This window comes from Podarcis gaigeae (genome assembly GCF_964106915.1).
Source record: "Podarcis gaigeae genome assembly, chromosome: 10".
Lineage (NCBI taxonomy): Eukaryota > Metazoa > Chordata > Lepidosauria > Squamata > Lacertidae > Podarcis > Podarcis gaigeae.
In genome coordinates, this window is record NC_139686.1 from 19386037 (window position 1) to 19403779 (window position 17743).

The 17743-nt window shown below is 46.6% G+C and overlaps 1 protein-coding gene and 1 long non-coding RNA gene across 9 annotated transcripts in view; one reads left to right on the forward strand and one right to left on the reverse strand.

Annotated features, from left to right (window-relative positions):
• Window positions 1–6829, reverse strand: part of IQSEC3 (IQ motif and Sec7 domain ArfGEF 3) — a 136827-nt gene extending 129998 nt beyond the window's left edge. For 6 of the 7 annotated variants that reach the window (XM_083700001.1, XM_083700005.1, XM_083700009.1 and 3 more), the window contains exon 1: window positions 6038–6829. In XM_083700001.1, the coding sequence (XP_083556127.1) occupies window positions 6038–6624 (587 nt within the window). In that variant the 5' untranslated portion in view covers window positions 6625–6829. The remainder of the gene's footprint in view (window positions 1–6037) is intronic. The other variant, XM_083700006.1, reaches the window with a different exon arrangement.
• Window positions 6830–7248: 419 nt separating this feature from the next.
• LOC310826380 lies at window positions 7249–8680 on the forward strand. 2 transcript variants are annotated; one of them, XR_014555808.1, is made up of 2 exons: window positions 7249–7318; window positions 8241–8680. It is a non-coding gene; the product is annotated as an uncharacterized lncRNA (long non-coding RNA). The 2 variants fall into 2 exon arrangements; XR_014555809.1 differs by lacking the exon at window positions 7249–7318 and adding an exon at window positions 7682–7749.
• Window positions 8681–17743: the final 9063 nt, after the last annotated feature.

Here is a 17743-nt window from a genome sequence, read left to right on the forward strand (position 1 = left end):
TTCTGCATGCAAAGCAGATGTTCTAGCAATGAACTATAGTCCTTCCCAGAGGTAAATAGTACCCACTCTATGTATATATGACTCTACTTTTATCCTGTCTTGTCCGAAGCTCAGGCTCAACCCTGACATCTCCAGTGCTCAGATAGCAGGTGATAAGAAAGCCATTTCTCCATCAGAAACCCTAGAGAACCCTGCTAATTAGAGGGAAAAGCAAAACTGGGCCAGATGGGCAAGTAGCTAGTTTCCCGAGTTTCCTCTCTCAGCTGTTGCCCTCAGGCTGGGGACACAAAGTACACCTTCTCAAGATTCATGAACACTTTACATTTTACCTTTTGCTTGCTCTATCAAGATGTAACAGACTGGGGTTGAATCCTGACAAGACAGAAGTACTGTTTTGGGGGGACAGGAGGTGGGCAGGTGTGGAGGACTCCCTGGTCCTGAATGGGGTAACTGTGCCCCTGAAGGACCAGGTGCGCAGCCTGGGAGTCATTCTAGACTCACAGCTGTCCATGGAGGCGCAGGTCAAATCTGTGTCCAGGGCAGCTGTTTACCAGCTCCACCTGGTACACAGGCTGAGACCCTATCTGCCCGCAGACTGCCTCGCCAGAGTGGTGCATGCTCTGGTTATCTCCCGCTTGGACTACTGCAATGCGCTCTACGTGGGGCTACCTTTGAAGGTGACCCAGAAACTACAACTAATCCAGAACACGGCAGCTAGACTAGTGACTGAAAGCGGACCCCGAGACCACATAACACCGGTTTTGAAAGACCTACATTGGCTCCCAGTACGTTTCCAAGCACAATTCAAAGTGTTGGTGCTGACCTTCAAAGCCCTAAATGGCCTCGGTCCAGTATATCTGAAGGAGTGTCTCCACCCCCATCGCTCTACCCGGACACTGACATCCAGCACCGAGGGCCTTCTGGCGGTTCCCTCACTGCGAGAAGCTAAGTTACAGGGAACCAGGCAGAGGGCCTTCTCGGTAGTGGCGCCCTCCCTGTGGAACGCCCTCCCACCAGATGTCAAAGAGAACAACAACTACAAGACTTTTAGAAGACATCTGAAGGCAGCCTGTTTAGGGAAGCTTTTAATGTCTGATGTATTACAGTATTTTAATATATTTTTTGGAAGCCGCCCAGAGTGGCTGGGGAAGCCCGGCCAGATGGGCGGGGTATAAATAAATAATAATTATTATTATTATTAGGTCTCCAGAAGTTTTTGGACCACTACTCCCATCATCCCTAGCTAGCAAGAACAGTGGTCAGGGATAATGGGAAATGTAGTCCAAAAATAGCTGAAGACCCAAGTTTGGGAAACACTGCTCTAAGTGAGCTACGTGAGAACCTGCTGGGGAGAACTTTAAACCATCTCCAGTATAACAGATGTAAACTTTGCTATTTAGAGTTACTGGAGTAGGGAACACACAGAACTATAGGAAAGAAGATGAGCCCATGTCACAAAACTCAGAATGTGAGTATGCAGCCTGAGCCACAAACATGGCCTGGGTTCAACGTGACTGAAAGAATCCTTATCCCCATTAAGTATCCTCACTCATAAAGTAACATCAGCAAGGTTGAGAAAAAGACCTAACTGGTAGTTCCAGTTATCTTGAATTACCTCCTTGGGGAACCTCATCAGTTCCAGTCCTTATTTCTCTTTAAAAATTAATCCTACAGAGTAGCCAAGGTGTTCCTGTATTCTTGTTCAAACATGCCTTGCTATTACACCCAAAAGACTGAGATTTTTAGCTGGCTCTTTATTTCTGCTTGTGATGCTCTTTCATTACAGCTCTATACTGTTTTTATAAAATGATCAACTTATACATATAAGTACAAAAATTACATTAAGTTCAAGAAAGACAGGACACTTTTAAAATCAGAATTTAAGCTAGTTTCAGTTCACAGAAGCCTCTAGATAGCACCCTGATCCTAAGACTCACCAGTAGTGCATCAAGTGCTTAGGATGAGGAATGCCAAGAGCTACACCAGAGTAAGTTCACAAAATACAGCATTGTACTGGCAATGCAACACACCGGTGCCACAGACCAGCAGACAGAGCTGTGTTTGATAAGCTGTCATCCTCAGAATAGGACTTATTTGAAAGCAAATGCCACTGAAATCAATGGGACTTACTGATGACCAAGTATGAGCAAGAAAGAGATGGAGAACTACTCAAAAGGTAACTTTGTTTAAGTGCTTTGTGGAGTACAGTTCTTTGTGGTGAAGTTCTCCTTCACCATTTTACCTGTCTATTTTGTTACTCTGTTATCCAATCTTTCCTCCAATGCATACATAGTGTTCTTAGATGGTCACCCATCCAAAAACTAGCCACATCAAGATATACCTAGTTTCATCAACGTGGTGGCCTCATGTGCCTTCAGAACACACTCTGAGATTAGGATGGAAGCCAATAGGCCCTTTTCATATCTATCTAGAATGACGGGTGGATGAGGACTGCAGCACAACTCCTCCTCATGCCCATCCAGTACCTGTAAAAGGGAAACCATTGCCTCCAGGTGACTGTAGACCTACCATGCCAACGCTGTTGGCACAGGAAGTTACGGCATCAAACCAGTTTCCTATGTGACTGCTTCACTTCCAAGGTCATAAGAACAGGAGGGGACATGATGAAACCACATAATGCCAGCACCACACCAGGAAGTGTGCAAGAGCAGTCCATGCAGGAAAATGCCCCAGTGGATCATCCCCTAAGTAAAAGCCACCCTAAAGTGCTCTCTTCACGATATGCATTCCCAATCATGATACATGAGATCTTTAAAAAGGTAAAGGACCCCTGACAGTTAAGTCCAGTCGCAAACGACTCTGGGGTTGCGGCGCTCATCTCGCTTTACTGGCCGAGGGAGCCGACGTTTGTCCGCAGACAGCTTTTCCGAGTCATGTGGCCAGCATGACTAAGCTGCTTCTGGCGAAACCAGAGCAGCGCACAGAAACGCCGTTTACCTTCCCGCCAGAGCAATACCTATTTATCTACTTGCACTCTGACGTGCTTCCAAACTTCTAGGTTGGCAGGAGCAGGGACCGGGCAATGGGAGCTCACCCCGTCGCTGGAATTCGAACCGCTGACCTTCCAATCGGCAAGCCCTAGGCTCAGTGGTTTAGACCACAGCGCCACCCACATCCCTTTTATGAGATTTTTAGCTGAAGATAATAGAAGGACTGAGCACGGGAAGTTAGTGGCACAGCAAATGTGTTCAATCTGTCCGGAGCAACCCCCTTTCCATTCTGTGCTTTGCACAGTGAGCTCTTCTAACGCATGACTACAGTGTCTTCAAAGCAGACTGGTTCCCAAATGATATCACAGTAATGATATCATAATAAAGCAAGGCCTTCGAGTGGTCCTTGAAGATGAGAGGGCATACATATACATGCAGAAGAATGAGCTGTCTGCAGTTTTGTTTCCAAAACATAATGCATTTGCAAGGCACTACAATATCATTATTCAGCCCTTTCAGGTGATGTGGGGAGGGAATCAGTTCAAGCCTCTTCTACCCATGCATGATAGTTACATATTAAGGAAGCTCATGTGTGTACTGCTTAGAGAGTGGCCATTTTCTACCCCAATTATCATTCCAGTCAAGAAACAGGAGTCCCAGATCAGATGAAAGAAGCAGTTCCAAAAGCAGCTACTACTGCATTTAGGGTTCAAATTACAACTGTGAAAATATTAGAATATTATAGACAAAGGATGGTAGGGATAGCTTTGCTCACGCATGGTTTTGAACATAGGGTACTTTCAATAACCCATATTTCCTGTCACCACCACCTCCCAACCCAAAATTTACAGCATAAAAAGACCCTGATATTGCCTTGTAGGCACTTGGGGAATATTCAACACAGTAGTCAAAAGCAGTAAAAGATATTTCAAGAGGAAGTTCTTATTATGTATAAAGGGTGCTGAAGACAAATCTCCTAAACATGTTGCACTTTGCATGTTTACTCAAACTATTTCTCTGGCTAAGCTATAGAATAAAACAGAAGGCTATCTTAATTATGGTGAGCAGAGAGGGCACCAGGGGTTGCTCTTCTGTCTCCTTTCAACAATGAGTGCCAGAGTCCTGAAGACCTTCCTACCTGGGCATTTGGATAAGAACTAACCAGGTATAGTCCCATCCCCTTCTTCCCTGTTTGCAATAAATAAGATTCGTATCCCAGGAAAGAGCTATTCAGAACCATGCATTGAAACCGACTCATCATTCTGCTTAGTGACGTATGTGAGAAATTAGGAGATGAAAGGGAAATCTTGCCAATACTACATTTGTAACACTGGCTTCACTGCATAAAACCCACTAGGTTTTGGGTTTTTTAAATAGATTTCTGAAATTCCTCTCTAACACAATCGTTTTTACGCTGATATAGTAGCGCCGTTTGAATTGCATTTCAATACGTGGAATTTGCAGCAGAAGAGACCTTGCAGCTTCATTTGGAGGGAATATGGGCCCGATCCTCAATTTACTTACCCCCTGGCAAAACACATACCTGCAAAACACATACTACTATTAGTCAATAAACAAGATGTTGACTTTTTGATTACAAGCTGCTCATAGCAAAGGGCTAGCTATAGTTTGGAGAAATATTCATTTTGCACATTGAGGGAAAGATGACTACCATTATGTGTTCTTTTCTCTGACCAGCCTCATTCAGAGAGAAATGGGCCACCTCTCCAAACAAAGAAAGATTTCACAGTTCTGCTGCTAGTCCCATATTTACAGAAAACATCCTATATACAAATGAAGATCAGAAAAGATTCCCCACTTACAACAAATAGGAGAGGGTAGAAGGAAGCAAGAAACCCACTCCTGAAACTATAAATGAAATGTTCATGGGCCTCAGTGCCATTAAAGTCAAAGGTCAAGGCTTGAATTTAAAAATGCAACTTTACTTCTACTTCCTTGAAGTACCTGCAAGTGAATTTTTATTCTCATCTCTCCCCTGTACCATAGCAGCTCTGGCTTCTACCATCCACATGTATGCAAAGAGGTTAATGGAATCTGTTGCCTGAAAAGACCTTGGAGAGAAAGGTGAGATATCTCTAAGCTAGATGCATTTGCAAAGGTACTAGGCAATTACAATTCAGTTTATGCATAACCCAGGAAAAAACATGATTCTTCTGTACCACTTTAGAACCTTCATTGCAGCAAAATTTGAGCTCTTGAATAACACATATGCATATATAAGATTCACACAGTCACACTGTACACAAACACACAACCAGGCTTTCTTTGCTGATAAAGAAAACCCCTTAAAACAATTCTTTGTCACTTCAGAAACCGAGAGTCACCCAAACACACTTTATAAACCCACAGGTAGAAGAAATCTGAACCACAAATATATGAAGGGTTCGTGTCAATAGGAAAAGGTATCTGCAATGTTTTCCTACTGCATCTTTAATGAAAGGGGAAATCCTAGTTGTGTAATAGGAGCTATTACGGTTTGGAAATTTTTGTTCTGTAAAGCAGCTGAACTGCCCAAACAATTGAGCAAAATCTGACACCAGCCTATGCCTTCCTAGGAAATCCTCTTTTCCTGCTTTGGCTCTCGCAAACATATTTACAACCGGCAGAAAACAAGCAAGGCATGTTTTGCAACAGAAAGGGGGGAGGGGGAGAGTGGCTTGTGTTTTCAAAAATGTAAACTTCTTCTGAGGATATATCATCACACATAGGAGAAAGGAAGCTCGGGAGCAGGGAGCCGAACGCCCCTTGCCGAGGCAGCATTTCGTTTCTCTGGCATCCTATGGAAATTGGAAATACACCGGGGAAGGGATTTCCCCACCCGCCCACTCCGTCAGATTGCAGCGGCAGTATGCGGGGCAGGATCCTTGCTCCTAGGATCTTCCTGCCGTCTTCTGAACCGGATTGCACACCGATGGAGACGGCAGCGTTAAGCGGGGTGTATGAAGGCTCCAAATAAATGAATTTCTCATTTTTGGGGCGGCGGGGGAGGGGTTGGTTCTTGGCGACCCAGAGCCCCCTCTTTCCTCCTCGCCTCCCTCCCGCTTCCCCTCCCCTTCCTGACTTACTCTGGTCTCCTGCTCAAGACGCCTTTGGCGATGGCCGGGGGTGGTTTGTGCTGGAGCAGGACCGCGCAACAGCTCTTCTCCCTGCCGTCCTTCTCGGGGTGGTGGTGGTGGTGGTGGAGCGGAGGGTGCTGGTGGGGGGCGGGCGTCCGGCTGCCGCTGGGGCTGGCCTGAGCTTGCTTGCTGCTGCTGCTGCTGCTGCCACTGCTGCTGGGAGGCTGCGGAGGCGCCGGGAGCTGTTGCGGGTGCTGAAGCGGCTCCTGCCGAGGCTGCTCCGGAGGTGGCGGCGGCGGCAGCGGCGGCGAAGGCTGCTGCTGCTGGCCCTGCGGAGGACCTGGTGGGCAAGCCGGCGGCGGAGCGGGGAGCCTGGGCTGCTGCTGCTGCTGCTGCTGCTGCTGCGTGGGCTCTTCGGGCAGCGCGTGCTGCTGGCGGAGGCTGCGGTTCTCGGAACTGAGCTCGTCCAGGCGCCTCTCCAGCTCGTCGATGCGCTGGCGCTGCGTGTGGATGAGGCTCTGCTGGTTCTGCACGATGGCGGTGAGCTCCTTCAGGTAGAGCACGGCGCGCACCGGGTTCTCCAGCAGGCTCTCCATGCCCCGCGGCGGGCCCCGGCGCCCGCCTTGCCTCGCCTTCCGCCTGACAGGGGACTCCGGCCGAGGGGAGACGAGGAGCAGCAGCAGCAGGAGGAGGAGGAGGAGGAGGATGCCGCCTCCGCGCCCGCGCGCCTTCTCCTCGCTCCCTCGCTCGCGTGGACACACGCGCACACGCAGCCCAGAGCCTACACACGCAGCAAGGGCGGCGGGCCGGCGGCAGCCTCGCGGCCTCCGCGTCACACGCAAGCGGGGCGGGCCCAGGGCGGAGACGCGCCGCCCACCCGCTCGGGCGGGAAGGAGACCGGGAGGCCGGGGCGCTTCCCCCGGGGAGACGCGGCGGGCGAGGGGGCGAAGTTGGCGGCGGGCGTGAGGCCAGCAGGGCTGGAGAGAGGCTCGTGGGGAGGAGCGCGTGACGAGACTTTCTGGAACAGGCCTGCCCTCCTCGCCCCTCCCGCCCCGCGCAGCCGGGTGAAGGGAGAGAAATTGGGGGGGGGAGGGTAGCAGGGAGGGGCCGGGCAAGAGGGGCGGCGGGAGGAAGGAGCGGGACGCAAGGGGGGAAAGGTGAGCGGAGTCACGAAAGCACCAGGAGAGGGTCGGGGAGCGTGAGGGAGTAGGGGGCCCTTCAGAGCGGGAGCAAGGAAGGCGGACGACGTGCGGGGAAGCAAGAAACTCGGATGTGGGAGAAGGAAGCGAGGTAGGAAAATAAAGGGCTGTGTGGAAAAGGAAACGGCACAGGGCAAGTGGCCTCGTGCGCACTTCGAAGCCCACTCTTTCCCTCGGGGGATTCTGGCCACTGTAGTTTGCCCCTCAAAGAAGTACTACAGTGGTACCTCGGGTTAAGTACTTAATTCGTTCCGGAGGTCCGTTCTTAACCTGAAACTGTTCTTAACCTGAAGCACCACTTTTAGCTAATGGGGCCTCCTGCTGCCGCCACGGCACAATTTCTGTTCTTATCCTGAAGCAAAGTTCTTAACCCGAGGTAATATTTCTGGGTTTGCAGAGTCTGTAACCTGAAGCATATGTAACCCGAGGTACCACTGTATACCGTTCCCAGCAACCCTTAACCAACCACAGGGCCCAGAATTCTTTGAGGAGGGGAGAATGTGCTTCAAAGGTATAGCGTGTGTGCAGCCTACTTGCCCCACTACTTTTCACTGTATACTGTGACTGCCTTCCTCCCCATTTATCCCCACCCCATGCACTCCCATCAACACCAGATGACCTGTTCTACATGCCCCTTGGTGCGGACAGAAGGAGTTGACCACTTCTGTTGTGTCACTGGCTGGGCATCGCGCGCCCCCTCGGGAGGCCTGCCTAGACCCATCCTTGAGCAGATTCCATTCCCTGACCAAAACATGGCAATTTGGGGAGCTTTCGACAGAAACTGTTAGCTAGTTGTGGGCTGCTGTGTATTTTTCTTATTCTGCAGCTTTCAGCAGCCAATTGCCGCTGTGTTATTTGCTGATCTTTTTTACTTTTTGTTTTGCATGATGGGTGGGTTGATGCTTCTTGTTTAGATTCTTTTTGGAGGGGAAAGCAGGACACCATATATAGCATATTTCTTAAATATCAGCACTTAGTCAATAGCATGAAAGATTCTTCATTTTCTTTTCTAGAGAAACTGCTGTGTACCACCTCTGCCCAGATTTACTCTGCTTCCCTCGCTCTCCTGTTTCCCTCACTGCTTTCTTGCAAATGCCATGGAACAGTTCCGACTTCCAGCCCCGTGAGCAAGAGGAGCTGTTACATCATAGAAATCCCACAGCCATCTGATGCGGCAGGCCTGGGTTGCCTTCATTTTTCCTGATCATAGGAACTAATTTTCTAGATTTTGCCCTTAATATTCCAGGCCAACATTTTATACAAAATGTGCAGAATAATTCTGGCATGCTTTTGACTGGCATTCTCAATAATGCTCTGGCATCCGCTTCCTCTCCTAATATGGAGCAGCTGGAAGAAAAGAACATAAATCCCTATGAAACAAAGGAATATTTATTGGTAACAGAAATATTGCATTCCCTCCCCCCCTTCCCTTAAAGTTCTGCGTGAAAGTCTCCTTTACTGGTGAATTTTATTCTCCTATTCTTATTGGTATCATTCCCCAGTTTGCCTGTTTCTCCATTTTCTGCTTAATTTCTTAAGGATAAATGTTATAGCTCAAGCCAGAGTGAAAGTTGCACTTCTCCTTCTTCTGCTTCTACTTCTGGCTTGGAGCCTTTACCTGCAGTCTCAGAAGAGTGTGATATTGTCCTGGTTATTCAGCCAAGCAGGGAAAAGAATTTTGCATATGCTCAGAATGGAACCTTTTTTGGGGCCACTGTATACTGTATACCAGCTTTTGGGACGCGGGTGATCAGAAGGTCGGCGGTTCGAATCCCCATGACGGGGTGAGCTCCTGTTGCTTGGTCCCTGCTCCTGCCATGCCAACCTAGCAGTTTGAAAGCATGTCAAAGTGCAAGTAGATAAATAGGTACCGCTCCAGCAGGAAGATAAACGGCATTTCTGTGCGCTGCTCTGGTTTGCCAGAAGCGGCTTAGTCATGTTGGCCACATGACCCGGAAGCTGTATGCCGGCTCCCTCCGCCATAAAGCGAGATGAGCACCACAACCCCAGAGCCAGCCACGACTGGACCTAATGGTCAGGGATCCCTTTACCTTTTTATACCAGCTTTTGGGGAACGTTTCATGTCCTGCTTGTGTAGCTTGTTAGAGGTATCTAGTTAGCCACTGTGAGAAGCCAGGGGGGTTGACTAGATCAGGGATGGGGAATTTTTTTCAAGGGCCTCACGCCATTATAAGGAACCACATGCCAGTTGTAGGTGAGGCCAGAGACAAAAAATGTGGGGAGTGATTCTTACCTTTGTACAGTAGGCTACATTCCAGCCATGCAAGAGCCAGGGGTTTCTATACCTATACTCACACACTTGCTTAGAATCAGAATTGTAGAGTTAGAAGAGGTGCTGAGGATCATCTAGTCCAACCCCCTGCAATGCAGGAATCTCAATTAAAGCATACATGACAGGTGGGCATCCAGCCTCTGCTTAGAAACCTCCAGTGAAGGAGAGGAAGTTCTCCACCCACCCTCCATTCAAACAAGCAAGATGATTATTGCAGTTTTTAGGACAAATTCCAGGGAGGCAAAAGCACATGGGGGGGGGCGGAAAAGAACAGAGTTGGTGAAGAGTGTGGCCTGGAGAGACTTTTGAGGGCCAAAAAGGCCTGGAGGGCCACTTTTGGCCCCCAAGCCTAAGGTCCTCCAGTTCTGGACTGGATGGACCCTTGAGCTAATCCAGCAGGGCTCTTCCTATGCTTGCCACTCGCTGTTGGGCATTTTGTATGTAGAAGGAGGGCCTGATAAATTTCAGGGGCCCTGTTTTGTAAGCCACTTTGAGTTTCCTTTTCAGTAAATAATAGGGGATGCAATGTATCTGCATACTCTGCGAAACAGAAACACATTGCAGGTCGCAGGTCATTTAGAGCCAGAATGAATTGCTAGAGTTGAGCCAGCAACAGAGGCCACTGTCCAAGGAGGCCATTCAACATTAGGATGAAGAACAGAAGAAAGAGAACAAGAGCCAAAGGTAAGAACAAGGTAAGAGACAGTGTAGGTAGTGTAAAAGGGCTGCTTCAGCCATGATTGTCATGAACTATCTGGCTGGCAGACTCCAGTCCTGTTCTCAATGGATTCTCACCTGTTGTCCCAGCTCTTGATGAAACTCCATTCTTCCAGTTACATGCTGGACAGCAGCCAAGGCTCTTGGAAAAAACCTGAGCTGTAGTGTCCCGGGTGTAAATGCTGTAACTTGAATGTTGACGCAGAACATTTCTACTTCATATTTCTATGATATTTCTGTGTTCTATTGTCACAGAGCATGTGAAAGTTTGAATTGGCTCAATTCCCACTGAAAATTGTCAGGAAGATGTGGACTAATCATGTATACTGTATATTGATAAGTGGCATGCCACCATCACAGTGTTTCTCACAGGAATTTAAATTAGTGGGTTGGATTATCTGAGAGTGAGAGATAAGGGGTGAGATTATTCACCCTTGGCAAATATGGGCTCAGGCTGTATAAGTGGGGGAAGGGGAGTGATACCGTATTTTTCGCTCTATAACACGCACCAGACCATAACACGCACGTTTTTAGAGGAGGAAAACAAGAAAAAAAATATTCTAAACGAAACAGTGGATATATGATTTTTGTGGTTCATGCTGTGATCTGACAGTGAGTTTGGAGTAGCCCAATGCAAAAATCCTGAGGATCCATGTGGATCCGTGCTTTGTAACCATGTTTTAAGTGGGGAAGGAAGGAAAAGCACTTAAGGGACAAGGAACACGCGTGGGGTATGTGGAGAAGGATGCTGCTAATAATGCAGGAGAGGAGTTTAAGGGGAGAAGGAACACACGTGGGGTGGGTGGAGAAGGATGCTAATAATGAAGAAGAGGGGTATAAGGGGAGAAGGCTCCTCTTCCCTCCCGCTTTGCTCCTTTAAAGAAGCAGGCTCTCTGTCCCTCTCTCCTCCCCACTCCGCGGCTCTTCTCCCGCTTTGCTGTTTCAAAGCGAGCCACGGAGGAGGGAAGGAAGGGGAACCATGGATCCTCTGCTCACGACTGCAGCAGATTCCCTCTGCCACCCGCAGGCATTCGCTCCATAACACGCACAGACATTTCCCCTTACTTTCTAGGAGGAAAAAAGTGAGTGTTATGGTGCAGAAAATACGGTATTTCATAGTCATGATTGTTTCGTTCGATTTAACAAGTTTTAATTAAAGCTAGTTGTACTTTTCTCTTTCTGTTAATTTTGGACAAATCTGTTAATGCTGTGGATTTATAGCCAGTTGCTTCACGTTCAATTCCACATAGCACTAAGGCAAATCATGGCTATGCATGAACCATGTAGGTACTCAGGGAAAATAACGACTCCTTCTCTCCTCTCCCAGTCCTGCTACTTCTATGCTAAGCTGTTTGGCTTAGTTCACTCCAAAGCAGACATAGGCAAATTCGGCCCTCCAGATGTTTTGGGACTATAGTTCCCATCATCCCTGACCGCTGGTCCTGTTAGCTAGGCATCATGGGAATTGTAGTTCCAAAACATCTGGAGGGCCGAGTTTGCCTATGCCTGCTCCACAGTGTGAGCCATAGTCCATGTTTGTTCATGGTTTATCATTTGTGGGTTGCCTGGTAGTAGAGATAACCCACAAGCTCAGGGTCACACATAATGCTAAGTCAAACCATGGATTAGTTCTAGGTAGCATAACAGCAGTAGAACCAAGGGAGGAGTGAAGTGGCCATGATTTTTGCTCCATGCACTCATTAGTGTTTAGGCATGGTTTGGTTTATTATTACATGCCAACCAAGCCATTCGGTTGATAAATACGTATTCATTAATTCACATGATCAGAAAGAAGGGGGTGTCTTTAAGAATGCAAAATTCTATACAGTGATTGGGGTGGGGGAAACAGTTGGCTATAAATTGTCTTTCAAAGTAACCAATGATGAGTTAATCCTCACCAGGAAAAATATTCTCTCCTAGAACATGGCAACACTACATCTGACAAGTTGTTGGGGGCAGGAAGTGTACAAATAATTTGGGGGAGGGGAGGGGGAGTTCCCTACTCCATCATTATGTTGGGTGAAGGATGTTTTGTATACTGCAACAACAGGAGAGGGGGTGGGTTGCAACTCTGCAAACATAGGGTGCTTCTAGACAGGGGCTTAGTATTGTTAATGGACTTTTAAGGTATTGCAATTTATGGGATTCCCCCCCCCCGCCCCCGGGAAGGGCCAATGTGGATTAAATGGGGAGGGAAATAACAGACTCATTTTGATGCCAACAATGCCATATGGATGCTGCAAAAATCAAATAAAATTCATGCATGAAGATCACCAATTCCACAATAAATACCTGTCTGGAAACACCCACAGAGAAACACTGCACCCCCTGCAGGGTTTATGCCAGCAGGCGCCAGGAGACCCAGTTTCATATAGGGCAGGCTTTGCTGCAGCAGAGCCCCAACTTTGCTTTTATAGGAATCATTCACTTCTATGGGAGAAATAAAGAGACCCCGGTGACCTCAACTATTGAGAATCAAGCCTAGTCCGACCTGCACAGCACCTTGTGTTGGTTCCAACCTGTGTTCTGTTTCTTGGCCACACTGCAGCGTGGAGGAATTATTGGAAGCTGGCTTCTATACCTACAGGTTTCTTATGTTTCTTTTGCAATTTCCCAGAAGATTGAGCATTAAGTATGATCAATAAGCCTACAGTGTGTTTCTGTTTGGGGTTTTCCCCCTCTTTTCCTTTAAAGCAAAATGAAAAATGTTGTCTTCCATCGAAACTGGCTATCATCCAATTCATCCTATTAATGTGAGGGAGGCAGCTTATGAATGGCACAGCTCAAGCAAATGTGTAGACAAGACCAAATAGAAAACAAGCTACCATTTAGGCGGCTTCAGGAAGGTTGCCCCTTCTCCCTGGAGATGCTCCAAGGCATGACCGGAGTCCCTACGCAAAAGTACCTTGGTGTCAGAATTTGCACGGGCAGAGCTCTGTTCATCAACATTCTGTTGCTGACACCATCATCCTGAGCAGGCAGAATATCAGGCAACAGCTGGAGCACAGGGGGAGAGATGACAGACAAGCAATGGCCAGTTTTTACTCTGCATTTGTGCTTGTGTGTGTGCACGCGTGAGTGTGCACATATAGAAAAAACCAGTTTAATAAGAGCACAGCAGCCAGTATTATAGGAAGCAAAGCTGCTTAGCTGGATTGAAGCATCTTAGGTGATAAACCTGCATCTGGGTTGTACCACTTCAGCAAGGCCATTAAATGGCCCTCCGTTCAAAATTACCCCTCCACCCTGAAAACTAGATATCCATGAGAAGGACTCTAGCTTACTTGTTCCCTAATATGTTAGCTTACTACATGGAGCGAGTTGTTTTGTATACTGAATTTAAGATTCAGTTGCGAGAACTACCCCCACCCAGCCCTGGCTGTCTGAAGTGGTGCAGCCCAGACACAGGTTTAGCACCTTAGTGAGAAATAGGCTTGAGAACCATTAAGAATTACCTAATGCAGGACTTGGAGCAAGAGATATGAACTGGCTTTGCAGATGGTTTGTGGGAGCTCAGTCCACAATGAATGGGAGAATGCCTGGAGTAGAGTTGGGCCAATGGTAGAATGCCTGAGACAGGAACTGAAGAGCCCTCCTGGATCAGACCAAAATCTAGATCTTGTTGGCCAACCAGATGCCTCTATGAAGCCTCTGAGCAGGACACAAAGACAATAGCCCTCTTCCACTCTTGGTCCCCAGCAGCTGGTACGCCTTCATATTTACTGACTTTGAACATGAATATTGCATAAAGGCATTGTGACTAATAGCCAGTGATAAAAGGTACCCCTGCCCGTACGGGCCAGTCGTGTCCGACTCTAGGGTTGTGCACTCATCTCACTTAAGAGGCCGGGAGCCAGCACTGTCTGGAGACACTTCCGGGTCACGTGGCCAGCGTGACGAAGCTGTTCTGGAGAGCCTGCACCAGCGCAGCACACGGAAACGCCGTTTACCTTCCCGCTATAAAGTGGTACCTATTTATCTACTTGCACTTAGGGGTGCTTTCGAACTGCTAGGTGGGCAGGAGCTGGGACCGAAAGACGGGAGCTCACCCCACCGCAGGGATTCGAACCGCCGACCATACGATCGCAAGTCCTAGGCATTGAGAACCCACAGCTGGTCCTTAATAAATTTGCTGGCCCGCTCTTGATGCTGTCACCCCCACCCCAGTCTTGTGGCAGCTTTCATTCCTGTATTTCATCCAGAGTGCACGTTATTAATTTACATGTTTAGAAGTCACAGTGTGGGTCCAGGATTTGGGGAGTGTTCAGCAGTTTATTCCTAAGACATAAGCAATCAGAAAGACCTCTGGGGTTATATAAGTCTGACTCCCATCCTGCTGTTGCAATTATTCTATGAAAAACTGCTTGCTGTTTGCTATAGGTCAGCTCCCTTAACCTACACTTCTCACTGCCATCAGTGTGTTTTTTCAGAATTCACACACACATACACACACCAAGAAATATATCTATATATCTATTTGGTTAAGACTGTGTGCCACAGTGCCATCTAGTGATCTATGCCATGGCAACAAATAAAAACGATGGCTTCATTCTTCCTCCGTTCCCAAGTACTGTATCCAGCCTAGTGTTACAGCTGAGAGACCCAGAGTCACACAGGGTGACCAGGTCTAAGGTGGTAGGGCTCCTGAGTCATTAACAGTAATGCAGAAAAGGGAATGTCAACAGATGCTGCTCCTTTTCTTAGCCTTGCACACCAATATTAAACAGTGGTACACTAATTACAGTTGTACCTTGGAAGTCCATTCTGGAAGTCCATTCGACTTCCAAAATGTTCAGAAACCAAAGCGCGTCTTCTGATTTTTAAAAATCATCTTTATTGAATCAAAACACATATACACAAAGACAAAAAAGAAAAGATCAGAACAAGAAAAGAAAAAGGACACAAGGACAAAAACATACAAAACAAGAATTTGCATTATTATACAGTCGTTCATTGAATTTCTAAATAAAAGACTCCCAATTCTTCCCATTGTACTTGTATTATTATTTACGTTTAGCGCACAGCCTTCTATTACCCTAATTTGTTTTCGTGTACTCCAATAAATCAGCATTTGCACATTGTATTTTAAAAGGATCAGTTTAATTCCGCAAGGAGATTATTATTTGGACAATATGTTTTTATTTAACCTTTGAATATTTTCCATTCTTTGTATACTTTCTGGTTTGAGAGCCCTCTTACTTTCCCCAACATTTTTGCCCGTTCGAGGTGTTCAATCATAAGTATCTGGCCATTCTATTATCGTGGGTGCTGTTTCATTTTTCGTGTTTCTTGCCACTAATATTCTGGCTGCTGTTGTTCCATACATAAACAATGGTCTTATACCTTTTCTGATTTCCGCTGACATTATTCCTAGGAGGAAGATTTCTGGTCTTTTTCTGAATGTAAATCTGAATAGCTTTTTGAATTCATTATATAATTTGTCCCAAAATTCCTGGATGACTGTGCAATTCTACCACTTGTGTATGTCCCTGTCTCTTTTTCGCACCTCCAGCAGCTTGGTGATTTATCTTTATATATTTTAGCAAGTTTTGCTGGAGTGTGGTGCCATTTATAAAGCGTTTTCATTATGTTCATCACATTATAGCACACCGTGAATTTTATATCCTTCCTCCATAATCTTTCCCATTGTTCCATATAGATATTATATCCAAGATCTTGTACCCATCTCACCATTACAACTTTAACTGGCTCTTCTTTCACTTCCCAATCCAATAAATAAATGTATATTCCTGAAATATGTTTTCCTTTATTGTGAGTTAGCTCTTTTTCAAACTTGGATGTTTCTTTTGCCAGACCATCTCTCTTGTCTAAACTCAATATTTGGAGCCAGTCTGTCAATTGACTTTTAATTTCATCATATTTTTTCAGCATTAGCTTATCTTCAACAAATTGTAGCAGTACTTGATAGGTGGGCCATTCCTTTTTCGTATTCCTTTTTTGACTGCTATGGCTTCTGCAGGAGAGTTCCACAAGGGTTCCAAAGCGCATTCACAAACTGGAACACTCACTTCCAGGTTTGTGGCATTTGGGAGCCAAAACGACCGAGTACCAAGACATTTGGGATCCAAGGTATGACTGTACTGTTTTTTTTAAGAAGTATTACATGGAGGGGGTGAAATATGAATTGTTTGGGGACAGGTTATCTTTAGAATTACTTCCAACCATGTTAATGTGCCTAATCCTTGAAATTAGAACCAGAGGGCCTGTTTTCCAGCCCATAATAAAGCTCCACGGACAGAGTTTCATTGGTCGTGGCACCAAAGGGTGTGGAAATCTCTAGGTAAACTATGAAATTCACTCCCAAAAGAGGCAGTGGTGTCCACCATCTTGGGTTGCTTTAAAAGAGAATTAGGCAAATTCATGGACCATAAGGCTATCCATTGTGACTAACTGATGGCTATGTCCTACCCCCACTGTTGAAGGCAGTGTGCTTCTGAGTACCAATTGCTGGCAACCGCTGGAGGGGGGGTGTTGTTCTCAGGTCCTGCCTATGGGCTTCTCCAGTTTAAGATCTTCTTACATTCCCAATAACAGCAGGGCAATAGACCCAGTGTGGGGAACCTTTGGACCTGCAGATGTTGCTGAACTACAACTTCCATCATCCTTTGCCATTGGTCATGCTTGTTGGGGTTAATGGGAGTTGTTCAGCAACATCTGGTGGGCCAGAGATTCCCCACACCTTCAGTAGGCAGAGCAAAGGCTTGTCGTTATACAAGACTATTAGCCAGGCATAGGCAAGTTCGACCCCCCAGATGTTTTGGGACTACAACTCCCATCATCCCTGTCCTGTTAGCTAGGGATGATGGGAGTTGTAGTCCCAAAACATCTGGAGGGCCGATTTTGCCTATGCCTGCTGTTAGCTGTAAATAGGATTTACTTTACCTGTGGAGCAACAGGTGGGCTTAAGTCATTTTCAGGCCTAAGACGAAGGGCAAGATGGTGCCCCCCCGCCTATTCAGTATATAGAACTGGAACGGAAGTTCAGTCAGACAAGTTGCCATTTGTTCAAAGAGGTATTTTCACTTAGGCATACCAGAATGTCTGGTGTCTTTCTGGATGTCTAGCAACTTTGACTTAACATTTGATCTCCTTGAAGATACATTTTGAAGCAAGCCTCCTGTTGGAGTTAAGACAGATAGTCTTGCCATAGTTTGGTGTCATCTCTAGAGAGATTTAGAGTTTTGTTTGAGTAATGAATGCGAGGCCTTTCTTTTACGAGTGTACTACTTTCATATCAGGATCCTTCAATGCTGTGAATGTTGGTGCTGAAACTTCGCATATTGTACCATCAGTATTAAATATTTCTTTCACATGTGTCATTTTATTTATAAGTGGCCACTTTGTTTTCTCTTCTTTACATTGTTTTGTTATCTCTTTTTGGATTCGGTCGCTTTCCACTGTGTTTTGGATTGCTCAGTGCTAAGAGCATCTGCTTCGCCTGCAGATGGACCCAGGTTCAGTCCCTGGCATTTATTTATCGATAGG